The sequence below is a fragment of the Thalassophryne amazonica genome, chromosome 18 (assembly GCF_902500255.1).
Source record: "Thalassophryne amazonica chromosome 18, fThaAma1.1, whole genome shotgun sequence".
Classification (NCBI taxonomy): domain Eukaryota; kingdom Metazoa; phylum Chordata; class Actinopteri; order Batrachoidiformes; family Batrachoididae; genus Thalassophryne; species Thalassophryne amazonica.
Window position 1 is genome coordinate 24,801,733 of NC_047120.1, and position 22,464 is coordinate 24,824,196.

The following is a 22,464-nucleotide window of genomic DNA, read 5'->3' on the forward strand; positions in this document are numbered from 1 at the left end:
TCCACAGTAAAATGCAGCACAGAGTACGGACACAAAAACGTCAAAAAAAGGCAAAGCCCGTCGCCTGAGGTGACACAAGTATGTCTGTTTAATTCTAGCAGAGGTTCACCCTGCAGGGAACGGTCAGCAAACGAGAACAAAAGGACTCCAAGAGAGTCAGGAGTGGTGCACGGAGAAAGAAAGGTGATGATGGGGGTGGGAGAGGCGGCCTGTTCTTTGACCCCACTCAGTAACCAGAGTCACACCACGGTCCTGATAAAATCAGCAAAGCGATTAGTCACTTACCGAGGCCAGGGGGGGTTACAGGATTTCTGGCCACAACTGCATAGAAGAGAAATGCCAAAATTCTGTGATTAAAGTAACTAAGCAGAGAGGAAACCAAGGAAAAATGGCTTATTTTTGAGTCAATATTCACAAAATTGTAGAAATATTGGTATTAAGTAATTTTAAAATGAGTGCAGACATTTTCACTTTGTGTTGTGATAATAGCACTAAGTGGATGTACCTCACCTAAATTTTTACTTATACGTATTCACAAAAATCAAAAATCTGTACAGACTGTGGAATGTGGGACCATGAGTTTGTTAATCATTAATTGGGCAGCGCAGTCTCGTTTGAGGGCGGGCACTAAAGGGGCAAAATAAGACGCATATGATGTAATTTTTCTACTTCCGGGGACAGAAACATGACACTTTCTCTGAGATTTTGGGGAAATTACACGCAAACAAAGTGAACATACAAAGAAAAAGTGACAATGCAGTGGAAAGTGGGCATGTGTTGCAGTATGTCTATGACCCGGAGCTCTAACATGTTGAGGTGGTTTTGCAGGCGAAAGAACAGAGCTACTTTGGTTAGCTGTGTAGGCTAACACTTACCGACACAACGTCTCCCATTTCCCTCGTCTTCCCTTCTCCACTAGGAACCGAAAAAACTGCACTTTTCACAACTGCTTTGGTGATTGCAGCCGAAAACAAAACAGTACACATTTTTCCGTGTGACGTTGTGCTGTGTATATATTGCACAACGGGAGAAGCTGGCCCCGTAAGTGGTCAAATCCCGCGATATCACGCAGGGTTCAAACTAGACTGTACTGCCCAATTCCCAATTACAGTCATCATTAAAAGTTACAAACTACAAGTGAGCCTCATTAACTCGCTCATGCACAAGTTGCAATTCAGCTTTACTATTTGTGGACCCTGAAAATTTACACTACCGTATAAAAGTCAGTTTTGATTTGTTTTTGGGAGGGGTGGGTGCGAGTATAAATACTCGCCCGCCAAATGCGTGAGGGGCAGGCATGTGCCTCGGGCGTGAGGGCTGCATCTTCTGATTATATTATGGACTGCCTCTACTGGTGGTTGGCTCTCACTGCGGTATTGTATCACTTCCTGTTCTGGAGCACAGCTGTGTTTTGCTGTATCTGTTAGCTGTTTAATCTGCGCAGTTAGACTGATCTAGTTAACTATATAATGATTTGTTTCACAGTGTAATCTTCACGTGCCTTAACTAAAGCACTCCCTCTGCTGAATCACCTCTAAATTATTTACACATTATTCACTTTGTGTGTTTTTAGGAATCCGCTAGCTTAGCGCAGCTACTAGCTCTTAGCCGATTTAGCATGGCGGCTTCTCCTGTCTCTCCCGCACTTTTATGCTCTGGGTGTGAAATGTTTAGTTATTCCTCGGCCTCCTTTAGCAGTAATGGTACTTGTAATAAGTGTAGCTTATTCGTAGCTTTGGAGGCCAGGCTGGGCGAATTGGAGAGTCGGCTCCGCACCGTGGAAAATTCTACAGCTAGCCAGGCCCCTGTAGTCGGTGCGGACCAAGGTAGCTTAGCCGCCGTTAGTTCCCTTCCAGCAGATCCTGAGCAGCCGGGAAAGCAGGCCGACTGGGTGACTGTGAGGAGGAAGCGTAGCCCTAAACAGAAGACCCGTGTACACCGCCAACCCGTTCACATTTCTAACCGTTTTTCCCCACTCAGCGACACACCCACCGAGGATCAAACTCTGGTTATTGGCGACTCTGTTTTGAGAAATGTGAAGTTAGCGACACCAGCAACCATAGTCAATTGTCTTCCGGGGGCCAGAGCAGGCGACACTGAAGGAAATTTGAAACTGCTGGCTAAGGCTAAGCGTAAATTTGGTAAGATTGTAATTCACGTCGGCAGTAATGACACCCGGTTACGCCAATCGGAGGTCACTAAAATTAACATTGAATCGGTGTGTAACTTTGCAAAAACAACGTCGGACTCTGTAGTTTTCTCTGGGCCCCTCCCCAAACGGATCGGGAGTGACATGTTTAGCCGCATGTTCTCCTTGAATTGCTGGCTGTCTGAGTGGTGTCCAAAAAATGAGGTGGGCTTCATAGATAATTGGCAAAGCTTCTGGGGAAAACCTGGTCTTGTTAGGAGAGACGGCATCCAACCCACTTTGGATGGAGCAGCTCTCATTTCTAGAAATCTGGCCAATTTTCTTAAATCCTCCAAACCGTGACTATCCAGGGTTGGGACCAGGAAGCAGAGTTGTAGTCTTACACACCTCTCTGCAGCTTCTCTCCCCCTGCCATCCCCTCATTACCCCATCCCCGTAGAGACGGTGCCTGCTCCCAGACCACCAACAACCAGCAAAAATCTATTTAAGCATAAAAATTCAAAAAGAAAAAATAATATAGCACCTTCAACTGCACCACATACTAAAACAGTTAAATGTGGTCTATTAAACATTAGGTCTCTGTCTTCTAAGTCCCTGTTAGTAAATGATTTATTCTGCCTTACAGAAACCTGGTTACAGCAGGATGAATATGTTAGTTTAAATGAGTCAACACCTCCGAGTCACATTAACTGCCAGAATGCTCGTAGCACGGGCCAAGGCGGAGGATTAGTAGCAATCTTCCATTCCAGCTTATTAATTAATCAAAAACCCAGACAGAGCTTTAATTCATTTGAAAGCTTGACTCTTAGTCTTGTCCATCCAAATTGGAAGTCCCAAAAACCAGTTTAATTTGTTATTATCTATCGTCCACCTGGTCGTTACTGTGAGTTTCTCTGTGAATTTTCAGACCTTTTGTCTGACTTAGTGCTTAGCTCAGATAAGCTAATTATAGTGGGCGATTTTAACATCCACACAGATGCTGAGAATGACAGCCTCAACACTGCATTGAATCTATTATTAGACTCAATTGGCTTTGCTCAAAATGTAAATGAGTCCACCCACCACTTTAATCATATCTTAGATCTTGTTCTGACTTATGGTATGGAAATTGAAGACTTAACAGTATTCCCTGAAAACTCCCTTCTGTCTGATCATTTCTTAATAACATTTACATTTACTCTGATGGACTACCCAGCAGTGGGGAATAAGTTTCATTACACTAGAAGTCTTTCAGAAAGCGCTGTAACTAGCTTTAAGGATATGATTCCTTCTTTATATTCTCTAATGCCATATACCAACACAGTGCAGAGTAGCTACCTAAACTCTGTAAGTGAGATAGAGTATCTCGTCAATAGTTTTACATCCTCATTGAAGACAACTCTGGATGCTGTAGCTCCTCTGAAAAAGAGAGCTTTAAATCAGAAGTGCCTGACTCCGTGGTATAACTCACAAACTCGCAGCTTAAAGCAGATAACCCGTAAGTTGGAGAGGAAATGGCGTCTCACTAATTTAGAAGATCTTCACTTAGCCTGGAAAAAGAGTCTGTTGCTCTATAAAAAAAGCCCTCCGTAAAGGTAGGACATCTTACTACTCATCACTAATTGAAGAAAATAAGAACAACCCCAGGTTTCTTTTCAGCACTGTAGCCAGGCTGACAAAGAGTCAGCGCTCTATTGAGCTGAGTATTCCTTTAACTTTAACTAGTAATGACTTCATGACTTTCTTTGCTAATAAAATTTTAACTATTAGAGAAAAAATGACTCATAACCATCCCAAAGACGTATTGTTATCTTTGGCTGCTTTCAGTGATGCCGGTATTTGGTTAGACTCTTTCTCTCAGATTGTTCTGTCTGAGTTATTTTCATTAGTTACTTCCTCCAAACCATTAACATGTCTATTAGACCCCATTCCTACCAGGCTGCTCAAGGAAGCCCTACCATTAATTAATGCTTCGATCTTAAATATGATCAATCTATCTTTATTAGTTGGCTATGTACCACAGGCTTTTAAGGTGGCAGTAATTAAACCATTACTTAAAAAGCCATCACTTGACCCAGCTATCTTAGCTAATTATAGGCCAATCTCCAACCTTCCTTTTCTCTCAAAAATTCTTGAAAGGGTAGTTGTAAAACAACTAACTGATCATCTGCAGAGGAATGGTCATTTGAAGAGTTTCAGTCAGGTTTTAGAATTCATCATAGTACAGAAACAGCATTAGTGAAGGTTACAAATGATCTTCTTATGGCCTCAGACAGTGGACTCATCTCTGTGCTTGTTCTGTTAGACCTCAGTGCTGCTTTTGATACTGTTGACCATAAAATTTTATTACAGAGATTAGAGCATGCCATAGGTATTAAAGGCACTGCGCTGTGGTGGTTTGAATCATATTTATCTAATAGATTACAATTTGTTCATGTAAATGGGGAATCTTCTTCACAGACTAAGGTTAATTATGGAGTTCCACAAGGTTCTGTGCTAGGACCAATTTTATTCACTTTATACATGTTTCCCTTAGGCAGTATTATTAGACGGCATTGCTTAAATTTTCATTGTTACGCAGATGATACCCAGCTTTATCTATCCATGAAGCCAGAGGACACACACCAATTAGCTAAACTGCAGGATTGTCTTACAGACATAAAGACATGGATGACCTCTAATTTCCTGCTTTTAAACTCAGATAAAACTGAAGTTATTGTACTTGGCCCCACAAATCTTAGAAACATGGTGTCTAACCAGATCCTTACTCTGGATGGCATTACCCTGACCTCTAGTAATACTGTGAGAAATCTTGGCGTCATTTTTGATCAGGATATGTCATTCAATGCGCATATTAAACAAATATGTAGGACTGCTGTTTTGCATTTGCGCAATATCTCTAAAATTAGAAAGGTCTTGTCTCAGAGTGATGCTGAAAAACTAATTCATGCATTCATTTCCTCTAGGCTGGACTATTGTAATTCATTATTATCAGGTTGTCCTAAAAGTTCCCTGAAAAGCCTTCAGTTAATTCAAAATGCTGCAGCTAGAGTACTAACGGGGACTAGAAGGAGAGAGCATATCTCACCCATATTGGCCTCTCTTCATTGACTTCCTGTTAATTCTAGAATAGAATTTAAAATTCTTCTTCTTACTTATAAGATTTTGAATAATCAGGTCCCATCTTATCTTAGGGACCTCATAGCACCATATCACCCCAATAGAGCGCTTCGCTCTCAGACTGCAGGCTTACTTGTAGTTCCTAGGGTTTGTAAGAGTAGAATGGGAGGCATAGCCTTCAGCTTTCAGGCTCTTCTCCTGTGGAACCAGCTCCCAATTCAGATCAGGGAGACAGACACCCTCTCTACTTTTAAGATTAGGCTTAAAACTTTCCTTTTTGCTAAAGCTTATAGTTAGGGCTGGATCAGATGACCCTGAACCATCCCTTAGTTATGCTGCTATAGACTTAGACTGCTGGGGGATTCCCATGATGCACTGAGTGTTTCTTTCTCTTTTTGCTCTGTATGCACCACTCTGCATTTAATCATTAGTGATTGATCTCTGCTCCCCTCCACAGCATGTCTTTTTCCTGGTTCTCTCCCTCAGCCCCAACCAGTCCCAGCAGAAGACTGCCCCTCCCTGAGCCTGGTTCTGCTGGAGGTTTCTCCCTGTTAAAAGGGAGTTTTTCCTTCCCACTGTTGCCAAGTGCTTGCTCACAGGGGGTCGTTTTGACCGTTGGGGTTTTTCCGTAATTATTGTATGGCCTTGCCTTACAATATAAAGCGCCTTGGGGCAACTGTTTGTTGTGATTTGGCGCTATATAAATAAAATTGATTTGATTTTTGATTTTGAGGGGTGGGTGCATGTATAAATTCCGGGCCAATCTAAACCGGTGGGAAGGATCTAAAAAGGAGGGTCACATCCTAAAAATTCAAAATGTCCAGAATCGTTCGCACTGACGAAGCCCTCATCATTGACTTGCAGCAGCCCGAGGAGGAAGAAAAAGATCCTGAACCCACTCCAGATGAAGAAATCATTACCATCCAGGAAGGAATCATGCTTCAAATTATCAAAATTATTGTAATATGGCAAGGTAAGCTCATTTTAAGTTTCTTGGTCAAGTTTATTAACTTCCAGCTTCAGATTACTAGCAATCGGATTTTGTGGACCCCAACTCGTGAGCTAATGAGGCTCACCTCTATTAGTTTTGGTGCCGATACAGATAAATGGGCAGAATTACAATGAGGAAGAGATTTGTAAAATTGTCCATCACAAATCTGCCAAATGCAAAAATTTGGTGTTTCTCACTATTTAATATCATTGCTATCAAACAAGCAGGGATGGCCTTGGTGGTCACCAGATCTCAGGGTAGGAAATGAAAGGAAGTGACAAACAAGCTCATTTCAAGTTAAGCGCAACTTCAACACCTACTCTTAATTTCCATCATGCACATGATATAAAACTCTTCCCTGCAGTGATCTTAGACACGTGCAGTGTCTGACAGACAGATACCGTATTTTCTGGACCTTGTGGAGGGAAAAACCTCTACAAGAGTTGCACCAGAGTGAAAGTCGCAGTGTACATTTTATTATTGGAGCTTATTCTGTTTAGGCTTTGATTCCTGGGAAAGCCCTATGTAAAAACTTATTATCATTATTAATGTTAATAACGAACATGTGATTTTTCGGAATAAAATATGCAATAGAATATAAGTCGTAGGATCTCATAAACTAGTAAAAAAAAAACCTGTGAATTATACTACAGAAACTACAGTGTATGGTGTTTTACACAAGCAAAACAAACTAGCTTTTTGTAATGATCTGGTGCAACAAAGTTAAGTCTCTGGAGTCATCTGACGTGTATCCGCGTAAAAGTCACATGACTGAATTAAGCGGTCTTCACATCAAAACCACCAGACTGAGTCTCTGTTTGAATGTATGTTGAAAGTGCCGACTTCAAACTCCATAAAAGTTTTTAAATTCTGTTGATAGGCTTAGTAGAACTTGAATAATGAATAATAATAAATGCGCAGCTGTTGCCTGAATATTATGGTCATCTTTGGTGCACACATTTGTTGAAACGCACATCAAACACAAGTCTGGCTTCCTTGTTCAGAGAGCTCCATCAGGCTGCAATAAAGAGTGGTGAAAAAAAGGCACCCCCTTTATCATTGGTGGAACAACGCACAACATAATCCTAAATCAATCAAAAACACCAACCACCACATGGTGTGAGGATCACACCACGTGGGGGTTGTTGAGGGGTTAGACTAAAATACAAACACTACCTCCAGGTAGACAACAGGAGGAGGGACAATCCCGTGGGTGAGGACTGTGTTCATTTGGTCTTGTTTTGAACAGGAATTGATTTTTGAATAGCATAGAAATAAAATAATTTGGGTGACATCTTACTGTTTTGTAAATAGTTGTACAAAAAACCCTTAAGTATTTCCTGCATTTTAATCTAAATAGTTGTATATAACTTTGTTGTTTGCTACATTTGTACATATGTCTTTGAAATGTACAATTTGTATTTGGATTCTAAGCTATAAAAATTGTTTATTTAACATTTAAAAAAAACACTTTTTTTTTCTATTCAGATTTGATATTTTTGTGTGAATTTAAGTTCACTATGTTAATACTGTATGTCAGAAAGAAAGAAAAACTGTAATGTCACACAGGGGAGGTTGTACTGAAACAAATGATACCAAACAAGGCAAAGTAAACAGTTTTTTTAAGGTAAATTATGAAGGTAAAACCAAAAGTAGTCAAAAACAGCCAATTATACCCTGGACTCCAGAGAGTTAAACAACATTGTCTTTCTTACAGTAAGTTCTTTGGGCTTCTCCCTTTTTGCTCAGGGTCACCACATTATGGCTCTGCATCTTGATTTGGCAGACGTTTTGCACCAGATGTTCTTCCTGACACAACTCCACATTACATGGAACATGGGCGCAGATGATCTTGAACGACGATCCTTCAGTTTGGAAAGCAAGTGCATTAACCACTTCACCACCACGGCATCCTTCACATGTCCTTTAAACTATGACAAAATGCTTTTTCCCTGCAGTGTGTTTTTGCCTTTTATTTTATCTTTTATTACCGAGTACAGTATCTGCTGTATCTATTTTAAAGAATAGAATTCCACTTTTTTTTCTTATTTAATAATGTTGCATGACACACTCATAAGCATTTGTTAAACATATAGTTGCATCAAGCACTGGATCTTTCTTCAATGGTTGCCTGTAATATTCTTTCTTCTGGGATCACCCTGTCATTATGTTCAGCTGCTGGCAAAGAAAACTTGCACACTCAGCTTGTTTCTTCAGGAACCATAGTTTTTATTTAGTGACAAACCGAACATCGTGTATTTGTTCACTATTACTGTCAGTGCTCCACTGATGTTTAAATGCGGATTTCAGCTGCAGAAGCATTTTAGAACTGCGGTACAACTGAGAAATAAAGCTGAAATAAGACACCAAAAGCAGGTCTACTTGGGTTCCTCACCTACAGACTCGGATTTCACTCAGTTATTTGAGACCGCTGCACTGATCATGGATCTCTCCTGCAATGATGTGCTGAAGCAGTGTTTTAACTTAGAGAAACTAGGTGTTAGAACTAGTATCTGGAGCAAACAAACATCCACCAATCCTTCCAGTCCGTTTCCATGAGTTATTCATGGCTGTGCCACTATGGCATGGGAGGTAGCTCCGACTGGGGAACCTCCAAGGTTTTCCCAAGACAGATAGGTACCATGCGTATACCCTTTGAATGTCTGCTGGGGGTACCAGTGGTCTACTCTCATTTGAACATGCCAACAGAACCTCTGCAAGGATTTGAACATGGGCTGAACAGGTGCTTGAACTACCTCAGCCGACTCCTGCCAATGTCAAGGAGCAACAACTCTGTTCTCTATGCTGTCCAGAGATCCATATAATTTCCTTAAGAGTGAGTCACCTCACAAAATGAACAAAATGTGGCCACATGTACCCATGTCATCATCCTTTAAGTCCCCTGATAATTTAAATGTCCATAGGTCAGCAATAGCTTCTATATCGACTGGTAGATTGAGACGTTTTTCACCTAAATGCCAGTTTATACCCCTTGGTTAACGGCAGAAGAGATACTGTTACTGTTATCATCTTGTCTGTCCTAATGTCTGTCTGCGCATTTGATGACTTAAGCATATTATCTCCTGAATGGGCGAAGGGATTTTCATCATTTTGATGTCAGTGATGCACCTTAGGATGGACTGGATTGTTCGGAATAACGTACTTCAGCCAAGCTGTTCCAAGTGTGCTGCTGCATGTCGGTGTTTTCTAACTTTCAAGACAGAAATGCGGATGTTTGTCTTTACAGTTCAATATTCTCCCACTGGGGCAGTAGTACAGGCCCATAAGAAGCCTAGCATAACAGCAGTTTTTAGCCTGTTAGCCTAGCATAGCGGGTTAGCTCTCATGGAAGAAAAATACATGGCAAAAGACAGCAATCACCTAGGATTTATGTGTGCTGGATTTTGCATGTCTTGAGTGATGTGATAATTTAAATATTAAGCTCCTCCATGAGTTTTCCGGTTCAAATCGGGCACTTACTGCAAACAATTTACAGTGGGGTAAAAAAAGTATTTAGTCAGTCCCTGATTGTGCAAGGTCTCGTACTTAGAAAGATGAGAGAGGTCTGTAATTTTCATCATAGGTACACTTCAACTATGAGAGACAAAATGAGAAAAAAAGAATCCAGGAAATCACATTGTAGGATTTTTAAAGAATTTATTTGTAAATTATGGTGGAAAATAAGTATTTGATCACCCACAAACAAGCAAGATTTCTGGCTCTCACAGACCTGTAACGTCTTCTTTAAGAAGCTCTTCTGTCCTCCACCTGTTACCTGTATTAATGGCACCTGTTTGAACTCATTATCTGTATAAAAGACACCTGTCCACAGCCTCAAACAGTCAGACTCCAAGCTCAACCATGATCAAGCCCAAAGAGCTGTTGAAGGACACCAGAAAGAAAATTGTAGATGTGTACCAGGCTGGGAAGAGTGAATCTACAATAGTCAAGCAGGTTGATGTGAATAAATCAACTGTGGGAGCAATTGTAAGAAAATAGAAGACATACAAGACCATTGATAATCTCCCTCGATCTGGGGCTCCACGCAAGATGGCATCCCGTTGGGTCAAAATGATCATGAGAACAGTGAACAAAAATCCCAGAACTACACGGAGGAACCTGATGACTGACCTGCAGAGAGCTGGGACCAAAGTAACAAAGGCTACACACCATACAGAGAGGGACGCAAATCCTGCAGTGCCAGGTGTGTCCCCCTGGTTAAGCCAGTACGTGTCTGAAGTTTGCTAGAGAGCATATGGATGATCCAGAAGAGGATTGGGAGAATATCATGTGGTCAGATGAAACCAAAAATAGAACTTTTGGTAAAAACTCAACTTGTCATGTTTGGAGGAACACGAATGCTGAGCTGCATTCCAAGAACACCATACCTACTGTGAAGCATGGGGGTGGAAACATCATGATTTGGGGCTGTTTTTCTGTAAAGAATGAACAGGGCAATGTATCGTGAGATTTTAAGCCAAAACCTCCTTCCATCAGTGAGAGCATTGAAGATGCAACGTGGCTGGGTCTTCCAGCATGACAATAATCCCAAACACACCACTCAGGCAACAAAGGAGTGGCTCCGTAAAAAGCATTGCAAGGTCCTGGAGAGGCCTAGCCATTCTCCAGACCTCAACCCCATAGAAAAATTGTGGAGGGAGTTGAAAGACCATGTTGCCCAGCGACAGCCCCAAAATATCACTGCTCTAGAGGAGATCTGCATGGAGGAATGGGCCAAAATACCAGCTACAGTGTGTGCAAACCTGGTGAAGACTAACAGGAAACATTTGACCTCTGTCATTGTCAACAAAGATTATGTTACAAACTGTTGAGTTGAACTTTTGTTACTGACCAAATACTTATTTTCCACCATAATTTACCACTAAGTTTGTAAAAAAAAATGCTACAATGTGATTTCCTGGATTTTTTTTTCTCATTTTGTCTCTGATAGTTGAAGTGTACCTATGTTGAAAATTACAGACCTCTCTCATCTTTCTAAGTAGGAGAACTTGCACAATTGTTGTGTGGGCCGCCAGAAGATGAGGTACTGCTGGCCCACCACCAGTGGGCGCCCTGCCTGAAGTGCGGGCTTCAGGCACGAGAGGGCGCTGCCGCCACGGACACAGCCGGGGGTGACAGCTGTCACTCATTATCTCTTGACAGCTGTCACCCATCTACTCTACATCATCTCACTCCATAAAGACCAGACGTCATCTCCACCTCGTTGCCGAGATATCGTACTTCTTTGGAGGTAATAGACTCAGCCGTTTGTGTTTTGCAATATATCTGTATATTGTGAGTGTTTGCAGGAGTACCGGTTCCTCTTTCTGTGGAAGCTGAGTGAGTGCAGGACGGCACTCTTTTCCCCTGAGGAATCACTGCGGTACTCTACAGAATATTGAGTGAGAGGTGGAGGTGGCATTCCCACCGTTGTTGTTACGGGGTGTACACACACCCACACTTGACTGTCTTTGTTCTTCGCCAGCAGTACCAGATCCGACAGTCGGGGACGGTGATCACCTGGGAATTCGGGACTTGGCGGCTCCAGTATTCACCAGGTTCGGTGGCGGCGGAAATCGTGTGGTTCCAGCTCTTCTCAGGACAGACGTCTTCTATCCTCGAGCCTGCCCACACGTCACCTTTGTGGATTGACTGTAATCATATTCTGAGATTGTCTGTATGTTCGTTGTGCACCTTCACAACATTAAATTGTTATTTTTTGGCTCATCTATTGACCGTTCATTTGCGCCCCCTGTTGTGGGTCCGTGTCACTACACTTTCACAACAACAATCAGGGACTGACTAAATACTTTTTTACCCCACTGTATTTCATTGCGCATGAAGATACAATATGCTGTTGAGATTTTGGGAAGCTCTCATCAGCACATTAAAAAGCCTCAGCACAACAACAGCAAAGCAAATGTACGGTTTTATAAGTTGCGTTGAAAATGAAGCCTGGAAATTATTTCTGTAGTGAAAGACTGGTGTTTTAAAGATGGCATATGGTCTCATATTTGTATAGCAAAAGATTGCCATTTAGCAACTGGCATGCTGTGCATTGACCCCTATTTTCAAAAAGATACTACCTATAGCCTACCCAAAAAACACCACCTAGAAATGCTTACAATCAGTCGAGGTGTTCTTTACATATTGCAGGGAACCAAAAATCAAGATGGTGTCCACAGTGGTCATATTGGACAACTGACGACAGCCATTTTCAGAGGGAACCTTCCTCAGGCCTCCCCCAATACACCACCAACAAATGGTTTCAATCACACAATGTGTTCTTTAATTATTGTGTGGAAACATTACAGACGGGCACCCAAACACCCTGATTGATAGATGAGGTGAAAACATAATGTCTCCCAAATTTGTTGAGCGGAGAATTAAAAAGTGTCCCTTCAATGTTGCCTAATGTGTACAGGAGGTTCCATTCTGAAGAAACTACCTGAGGCTGTCAACACAGAAGTTCTCTAACTTTCAGCTGCATCTGGAGATTCCACATAAGTTTGCACCTACTACCCACCAAGAACATCTTTGACTTTCTGCTGAGACTGCAGCAACAGCAACTCCGCACTCAGGGGGAGGTGGAGTAACGGGAAAGACAAAGGTCGGGAATGAGAGGAACAGTAGTAGCCAATAAACCAGTATTGATCAGTATGTCGGGCATTTATATTGTGTTTTTGTATTTATATTTGCAAACTGTTTTTCTTTTTTACGCTCAGTTTTGATACTCTGTGTGCTTCTTACCCTGTGTGCTGCTATACAATGCTGCTGGAATGTGAGGGAGTCTTCCCTGAGAGAGTCTTCCCAAGGGATCAATAAAATTGTATCTAATCTAATCTAACAGCTCTCAATATGGTCACACATGGCACAAATATTAAGATGGACCCTAACATATCTGGATTGCTGTGGGGCAATACAAGTGAACAGTCATTGTGTACAAAATAAGAGACTCCTCAATGATTGAGAAGAACAATGGTCTCAAACTGTATTTCCACAGAGTATCATCATAAGACAGAATGAGGCATCTCACCTGTTTGATACACTGCAGACGGTCATTGGTCTGCTGTATGTGTCTGTCCATCGACGGAATCGAGTTCATGTTGATTGTCCCTCCTTGGCCTTTACCTGCCAGCCATTAAACTGGAGCGTTCTGGAGGGAAGACAAAGACAAGTGTTAAAGCGTGACTCTTCCCCAGGAAGCTGCCAATCCCATCAGCACCAGGTTATTGTAGGTTAGTGTGTGTCTCTATGTATGTGCACGTGCCTCAAGCTGAGCAGGGAGATATTGATTTGGCAGGTGACAAGCACCTCAGAGCCCAAAGGATGACATTCCTCTCAGCTCCTGTGACACCCTTAACAAGCCCTGGCGATGGCCCCCGTGCACCTTTACAAAGTAAACACTGAGCGTCTTACTGAGGATTGTCTGACCATGTTCAAGGCACCTTGGGGGTGAAAAAAAAAAAAAAAAAATGTGGTACTGGGACAAGCAACGCATGAATCCTGAGGCTGTGTAGAGTGGTGATCAAATACAAAGTGACAGGAAATGTATTTCACAAAAAGTAAAATGTAAATATTACCATACCAACGAAATATATGAATGGATTTTCAATGTTTCATGACACTATCAAACCGGGTTAGAAACTAGTTGTCAAGGTTGGATTAGACAGGATTTTTTCATGATTTACAGATGAAAGTTTTAAAACAGAAAACACAAATTAGAAATACATAAAGTTAAACAAAGAAAAATTCCAAAGGAAGATAGAAACTGAAAGAATGAGAAAATTACCTCAGAGGAATATCAAGTCTAAAACGCACACAGACTCTGGATTTATTCCTCAATTTAAGGAGATTAGGAGTATCAACCTCGAATTAATGATACGGTTGTTATATAAGTCAAATTTTACAAGGTCAAGAAGAGTCAACAATCAGTATGCAAATAATGACTGTTTATAAGTACAATGGTAAGAATATCTGCTCATGTTGAAAGTTCCATCTTTCAGCACATGCAGATATTTTTTCCATTGCATGAATGGAAACATTCATTTGTTTACCATGACACCCGACATTTAACATTTTATTGAAAATTAGGTGTTTCTTCTTGGAACAGGAAGCTGACAGCAGTGGGGCAGAGATGGTTCTGTGTCCGCACAGGATTTGACTCCACCCTGCACAAGACCCGCTGACACACTGCTAAGCATACATGTGCTTCTGAACACGTCTGTTTTCCTCAATCCAGAAAAAAAATGAGACAGGAATTTGTCCAGTTCTTCATCTGACAGAGCTTTTAAGGATGGTAAAGATGTCTGCAGCTTAGCGCTGGGTGCCTGGTCTGAAGCATTGGGCTTCAGACCAGAGGATCCTTGGTTCAAACCCCAGCCAGACAAAAATCAAAGACATATATATACGAGGTCTGTTAGAAAAGTATCGGACCTTTTTATTTTTTTCAAAAACCTGATGGATTTGAATCACGTGTGCTTGCATGAGCCAACCTTGAACCTTCGTGCGCATGCGTGATTTTTTTTCACGCCTGTCGGTTGCGTCGTTTGCTTGTAAGCAGCCTTTGTGTGAGGATGGGTGTAGTCTCTCGTCATTTTTTCTTTGCAAGGAAATGGTGGAACAACTGGATCACAGGACATGTTGTGGCATGCCCAGCTCTTGCACCATTTGGAAGATTCAGACAGCTTTCGGTGGCTTTTCAGTCATATGACTATCTGAGAGATTGTGGACGACGTGGACATGCCACAACATGTCCTGTGAGGCTTCAACACGGTGGCGCTTTTGCTGCGCCATCAGCTTCATGCCGATGAATTTCACCGCCACTCTTTTCATGGCAAAATGTTCTTTCACAGTGCAATGTGCCGAAAAAGTGCTGATGTTCACCTCTTCCGCAATTTCTCAGATAATCACACGATGGTCCCACATCACCACAGCGTTCACTTTGGAAATGATCTGGTCGTTTCAGCATGTTGATGCCGACCGAAGCGCGGCTCGCTCTCCACCGTTGTGTGGACGTCTTTAAACCGGTTGTACCGTTCCTTAATCTGTGTGATGCCCTTAGAATCGTCACCGAAAGCGGTCTGAATAATCCGAATGGTTTCCACCTGACTGTCGCCCAGTTTCTGGCAAAATTTGATGCAGTTGTGCTGCTCCAGTTGTTCCACCATTTCCTTGCAAAGAAAAAAAGAGAGGCTCCACTCATCCTCACACAAAGGCTGCTTACAAGCAAATGACGCAATCGACAGGCATGAAAAAAATCACGCATGCGCATGAAAGTTCAAGGTTGGCTCATGCAAGCACATGCGATTCAAATCCATCAGGTTTTTGAAAAAAATAAAAAGGTCAGATACTTTTCTAACAGACCTCGTGTATATATATATATATATATATATATATATATATATATATATACTGTATTTTCCGCACCATAAGGCGCACCGGTTTATAAGGCGCGCCCTCAATTAGTGGGTAGTTAACCCTTACATAAGGCACACCTCATTATAAGGCACATGCTAAAATATATAGTCTACAAAAAAAAAAAGGTCACACAAGCAAAACAGTGAGTTTATTTTAACTTTTTAACAACTTTGAACTACCGGTATTTAACAATACTCACATTATTTTTTATTATGGTTCTGTCACAAATCCATCGAAGTCCTCATCTTCTGTGTCTGAATTGAACAGCTGGGCAATTTCGCCATCAAACACGCCAGGTTCCCACTCATCTTCCCTCTCATCATCGTCGGAGTCAGTCTCATTGCCAGGTGGCTGTTCAGCAATGATGCTGGCTTTTGCGAAAGCTCAGACAACAGTTAAAGCATAAACCTGAGCCCACGCATCCACAATCCATTCACATATGGTGGCGTAACTCCCCGTCTTAGTGAAGACGTGTTCGCCGTCTGTCATCCATCGCTCCCAAGCCGCTCGCAACTTCACTTTGAATGCCCCGTTTACACCAATGTCCAGCGGTTGGAGTTCTTTTGTTAGTCCTCCTGGAATGACGGCAAGCTCCAAATTAGTTTTCTTGATGTGGTTTCTCACTGTAGCAGTGAGATGGGCACGCATGGAGTCGCAGATCAGCAGGGACGGTGATGGTTGGAAAAAAAAACATCTGGTCTCTTTATATACACTTCTCTCAGCCACTCACTCATTTTCTCCCCGTACTCTACGCTGCCAGCGTACGTACATTACGTATTACGTCTCTGTGTCAGCGGGAAATGGTCCGATATTCCGACGGTCAAGGACAACATCATCGGTCGTTTTTACAGATTTTGGAATTCGGTGTGCACATAAGGTGCACCGGATTATAGGGCGCACGGCCGATTTTTGTGAAAATGTAAGGCTTTTAGGTGTGCCTTATGGTGCGGAAAATATGGTATACATATATGTACAGTTATTCATTTTGATCCCATGCAATAAAAAAATAACACAATGGTAAAATACCCTCGGCCATTTGCACATAAAAATAGAAAACAGAATGTGACTTTTTGATCTCTTAAAATAGTCAAGGTTAGCCATCTTTGAACTTATCCAAGGTCTGTGTCCCAAGAGTGTTCCCTATGAATTTGAAGACCCTGAGAGTAATAGGACTCGAGTTATGCTGAGCACAGAGAGATGGACAGACAGACGGATGGACAGACAGAAGGCCTTCGCAATACCCGATGGCCATATTTTGGCCTCGGGTAAAAATTTCCAACACATCAATCAAAGGGTTAAAGTAACGCTCAGGTTTGGGTGTGGTTCCTCTATACCTTCGGCCTCCATTTATGCTGTTACTTTTGATTGTTACTTTTTACCTGTGACTTTTTCTTGTTACTTTTAATTTGTTGGAGTTTTTTTTCTGACAACTGCACAGAGCTCCCCAGTCTGTCACTAGTACCTCAGAAAATGAAGAAAATCCTTTCATTGTAGCCTGTGAGAACATTAACTTGGCATGTGGTTCTCTGTTTACATTACTTAACCATTATGTAATCTTTGGTTAACAATTATCTGCAGCCGAGGCCCAGGCATGCTCGACAGTTCATTTCTCCCCCTTCTGCACTTCGGCTAAATAAGAGTTCCTTTAACAAAACAACTTTCCAATGCATTATTGATTTTGGAATTGCAGTTTACTGGCACCTGTTGTTTTTTTCTTCCTTGTTTTTTTAAGTTTTCACAAAAAGCAAACACGAGGACATAGGACATGCTACATAGGGTAGTCCAATGGTAATGGAATTAAAAACAGGGCAAATTTATAATGTTGAGGCGCTATATGGAGGATTTTGCCATCACTGTCATTCCATTACAATAAAAACACCCAAAAGCGCCCACCCAACATTTAAGGTGATCAGGGAATGCTGTGTTTAATATCAAAGCAATTCCACACGCCGATTTCTGGCTATAACTCCCAGGAACTTGCAGTTCCAAGAGGAGGACCAAGTGTATTCACATGTGGGTGGTGCTGTGTGTAGAAAATGGGTAGGGGTGGTGCACACTTCATCTTTGTCCATCTCCTCCTCCACCCCACCTACCCTTTATCTCATCCTGTCAAAACCCTTCCCACAACCGCTACTGCAGCATCTCTCACTCAAACGCTTGCACCGTTACTCCCCCTGCTGAGACCCCCCACCCCCATCTTTCTCCATTACCATCACACGGTGAGAAATTTCAGTGCACAATATGAGGAAGGGGGAACAGAGAGTGAGAGACAGAATGGGCAGCATGCTGCACCACGCTGATAATGCTCACTTAGGGGTCTCCAGCTGGATTTAACGTCGGGGACAGTAATCTACTCCACTAGACGGCTAAAGAGCTTTTATGCTACCTACTGGAGCTGATCATGCCTGTACTTGAGAGGAGAGAAGGCCGCACCAGTGCATTCCTCTCCATAAATTCGAAACCTCATTAAAAAAAGCCATCACATGAGTTTCTTCCACTGCTTTTCTTTGCTGACGGAGTGTTTTGGCTTGTTACAATCAATGTGGTCTCACACTGCCAGATGGGATTATAAATTCTCATAAAGACAGGTCATTTGAAGGCATAATCCAGGCCTCAACAGCCATGATGACTCTGGAGTCTATTTTGATGGAGGACACACACACACACACACACACACACACACACACACACACACACACACACACACACACACACACACACACACACACACACACACACAAAGAGTTGTGTCGAAAGTGCACTCCGATTTGGGATGGGGCCAGGCACACAAGTGGGTGGAAATACAGGCACTAATTTTGGGACTGGGTGCAAAGGCCTTGTTGTCCTTACCATGTTCATAAGGCATGGGCGTATTGTCAGCCAAATATGATTTAAACCCATCACACCGATCCATTCCTTTAAAGTGAACTGTGCCAGGCTGTTATTGGTGTAGTATTGCGAAAGTGGATGCAAGTGAACTGATTTCCGGTGCAATAATAGATTACAACCTGTCAGAGTAAAATGCAAACAGCAGCCACCAAAGCTCCCTGAGGTGAAGCCTGCAGCAAGGTGCCCCATTTTACTCCACCTCCCACTTAGTTTTTTCTTCATTTTTCAAACTGCCCCCTTCATTTCCAGTTTTCATCACAAAACAGACATTGCGAGGAGGGTTGTCACAAACCCTCCCCTCATTACATGCATCCATACTCAACATGTTACATTACAGCAAAAATCATTTTACATATATTTTATGCATGCTAAACTCTGCCTGCTGCTACGGCTCCTCAAAAGCTGACTGGACCACAAGTCATCAATCAAATCAAATCCTCTGCTAATCTCCCATTAATTTACAGATAGCAACTTAGAAATGTTAAACCCTCCCAGAAGTGATGCCACTGACATTCAAGGCGACTGTGCTGGAGCCTGTAGTTTATCTTGTGCTTTCTTTTGTATAATTGGGATTACTGCATCATGAAACGCTGTTCTTCTGCTCATTTTGTAGACGGATCTGATTTTAAAGGCTTAATTCTAAGACAGATGTCAAAATGATAAAGAAAAACCTGGTGAAAGTGTTGACGAGAACCTTTAAGGTTCAGAGCCATAATGTTTTCATTAATATTTTTGATCATGACACCCAGGGGTAGAGCAGGTAGATCAGTGGGACACCTGCTGGACTACAAATACGTTGATGCCACTTTATCTGCACAGTCTCAGTCCACCCAGCTTCAAATCTCTATATTGCATTGCTTTGTGCTGATGTTTTCTATTGTTGTGGTTGCCAGAATGGATGGTCACCCAACTGAGTTGGGTCTGCTCTTTTGGACCCTACTCTTGTGAAGTGCCTTGATATGCCTTGTGTTAGGATTTGGAGCTTTACAAATAAACTTAACAGAAATTGAATGGAATGGGTGCTGGCCTAGGCTGGACATGTGACCTACAATGGACTGGTGTCCCATCCGTGAGTAGTCATCTGCTTCATGCTGCATCAATGACTGTCCTGGCCCACTGAATAGGATTTGCTTACTTTTTATCCAGTGACACACGTTATTTGGAGTGAAACAGAGGACAAGGACAGAAAGACTTGAGGACTGCTGGGCCTTGGTGGAGGTATTATTAATTCTCTGAGATAACTCCAGTAAATACTCTTCACAATGAAGCTTTTCGGACGTGGGCAAAGGTTGTGCTTCTAGTTACTTCTGGTCATTTGTGCTCAGCGTGCTCTCGGTAAAAAGACATCCTCCTCTCAAGAGACCACAGCAAGTTTCTTAAAAAAAACCTCTGTATTGTGACAATAAATAAATAAAGTCCAATAATTTTAATTAAATCCCCATCTCCTGCACCTCTGCAGTCTGCACTCCGACACCATCAGACTCCATGCCCGTTAGCTGCCAGCAGGTGTCTCCCTGTCCCTTCAAAGGCCTGGCGAGTGGCACGGAGAAGGCGGCGTGGTGTTGCTTTAAGCCTTTTACAAGCTCAACAAATCCTCAGCTGCTGCTTCCTAACAGGGCCCACTCAGCCCAGCGCTGCCTGTCTGACCTTGTGGTTATTGATGAGCGCGCTGACCTGCTCCCCTCACGATCTGAATGCTTCTTCTTTCTCTCTTCATGTCATCTTTTTTACCTCCAGCGGAGGTCTAACAAAAGAAAGAAAGATCAGGTTTTTGTGCATCAACTGGGACTTGGAGAGTAGAGAAAACAAACATGCTTGCACATATTTACACGTACCCAGTCACATGCCTCCCTCAATCAAAGACCATGACGCGACAGTGTCAGGGAGTAATTTAATTTTTGGATATTAACTCTTCTAATTAACCAGTAGTGCTTTTGTTATCAATTTAAATGACTAACGAGAGTGGAATTAAAGAGTGAAGATTAAAATTCAGGATGCTGCTGTGATACGACAACAGATGCAATTATGATCCCCCAGCCCCCCTCCTTTTCTGTTTGTGCGTTCCCAACGCGCAGATGTTATCTTATATTGTTTTCTCTGCGCATTTACCTTACGTGAACTTATTTGGTAGATGCTGCGGATCACCTGTTTGCCTCAGAAATCCGGCTGCCTAAATGTGCACGGGTGTGTGTGTGTGTGTGGGGGGGGGGGGGGGGGGGGGGTCTGCATCGAGACACGCGTAACTCTAGCTTAATTTGCTGCAACTGCACGCCGCGCATTACACAACAAGTCGCAAGTGCCGTGGATTCCTGCACAACAAAAAGCGCTCCAGGTGGGAGGGTGGTAAGGTGGCAAAGTGGGTGGGAGAGCGCCCACTTTCCTTCCCTATTCAGGGAGGGGTGGTGGGGGGAGCTAAAATATATGTACTGAGTGGGAGCTGTAATAAAACGAAACGGCTGAGGAGATCCATTCTGGGAACAAATTTGAAAGGCAGTGGAGGATGGCGGCGAGGCGATGGAGCACCACCAGAGGATTGGATGAAATTATCTCTTTATAATCAGGGGGCTTCTGCATGGCTGCCTTCTCCATTGCCCGGTGACAGATGAGGCCTACCTCTTCAAATGGGCTTTTCACGGCACTATCAGCCCACCTCTGGGGTAAAACAATGTTTTTCTTCCCTCGTATCACCACTTTAAAAGCTTTGTTTCCACTCGGCACCCCGCAGAGGACTGGATTGTCTCTCGTCAGGCAGGGTCCATGTTTGTCTCATTACGCGATCATGTCACATAAGTGCAGCTTGAAAAAGGCCTCGGATTTAATGTGGCGCCGCTGTGGGGACTGGAAGACGGGAGACGCTGAATAATATTGAATTAAGAAACTAAAGCAGAACATTATCTCCAGCCGGTAAGAGGGATTGCTCCTTGAACTGTCACAGTTTCGCACACGAATCTAAACATTCTCGCAGACGCCCAATCCCGTCCAGACAGCTTCAAAGGGAACCGCTATCCTGTTAATATAACGAGTCGTGCACCTCGCTGGGCAGGAGAAAAACAGTCAAAGCGGGAAAACAGTAGACAGTGATTAGCTTTATCCCACCATCACAGCAGAACAAATGGATCATGAACCCTCGCCGCTTTACGCAGTCTCTCAGCTGAGCTGTCAAGGCACGGGGAAGTGGTAAACAGATTTAATTTATTCATATAAATGGCTTGTGAGCCAAAACAATCAGGTCGCTCCGGGGCCAGACATCGTGTCATTAAGGGAGACACACAGGCTGCTTGGATGAAGACGTGTTTCCTGCTTAAAGCCGCCGTCACGCTTGGGATTGGCGAAGCAAATTTTATCAGTGTGGCCTAGAAGACTGGGCGTAAGTGGAAGCTTGGTGACGTGGTGACTTGTACTGCACCCTGCAGTACAAGTCACCACGTTGACAAAGGTAGCGTCAAGGCTCATTTATGCTCTATGTTAAATATGGATCTGTCCAGACTTTGCCTACATTTTGTCTGTAATTGCAGCAGTTTTGTGAAGCTTTCCGGATATGGACAAAGCAGAGCAATGCCACCATAATCATAGGGGCAGTATAGTCAAGGTTCAAGTGAGACATAATCTTTATGCTGCGTTTACAGTTCGGCAGGATGCGTTACGAATGTCATATTTGCATCATTCTTGGCACATTCCTGACATTCTTAACGTGACTTAACACATCTGAATAGGTTTCTTAATAGAGCGTGTTGGTGCATGATATTCGTGATTTTTGTGGAGCATGTTTTTGGCTGTCAAAAAATCTTCCACGAATGTCACACAACACCCTCATTTCACCTCATGTCGTGGAGGTCGCAGCTGAGCATGTTGATCAGTCTTGATTAGTGGTGATCCTTGGGTTATCTAACAGCATTCTTCACTGATGTGCGCACAA

At 42.7% G+C, this 22,464-nt stretch overlaps 1 protein-coding gene across 2 annotated transcripts in view; it reads right to left on the reverse strand.

Annotated features, from left to right (window-relative positions):
* Positions 1–22,464, reverse strand: part of LOC117531055 (zinc finger MIZ domain-containing protein 1-like) — a 319,309-nt gene that overhangs the window by 90,555 nt on the left and 206,290 nt on the right. For both annotated transcript variants that reach the window (XM_034194068.1, XM_034194069.1), the window contains exon 3: positions 13,276–13,395. In XM_034194068.1, coding sequence (XP_034049959.1) covers positions 13,276–13,344 — 69 coding nt within the window. In that variant the 5' untranslated portion in view covers positions 13,345–13,395. The remainder of the gene's footprint in view (positions 1–13,275; positions 13,396–22,464) is intronic.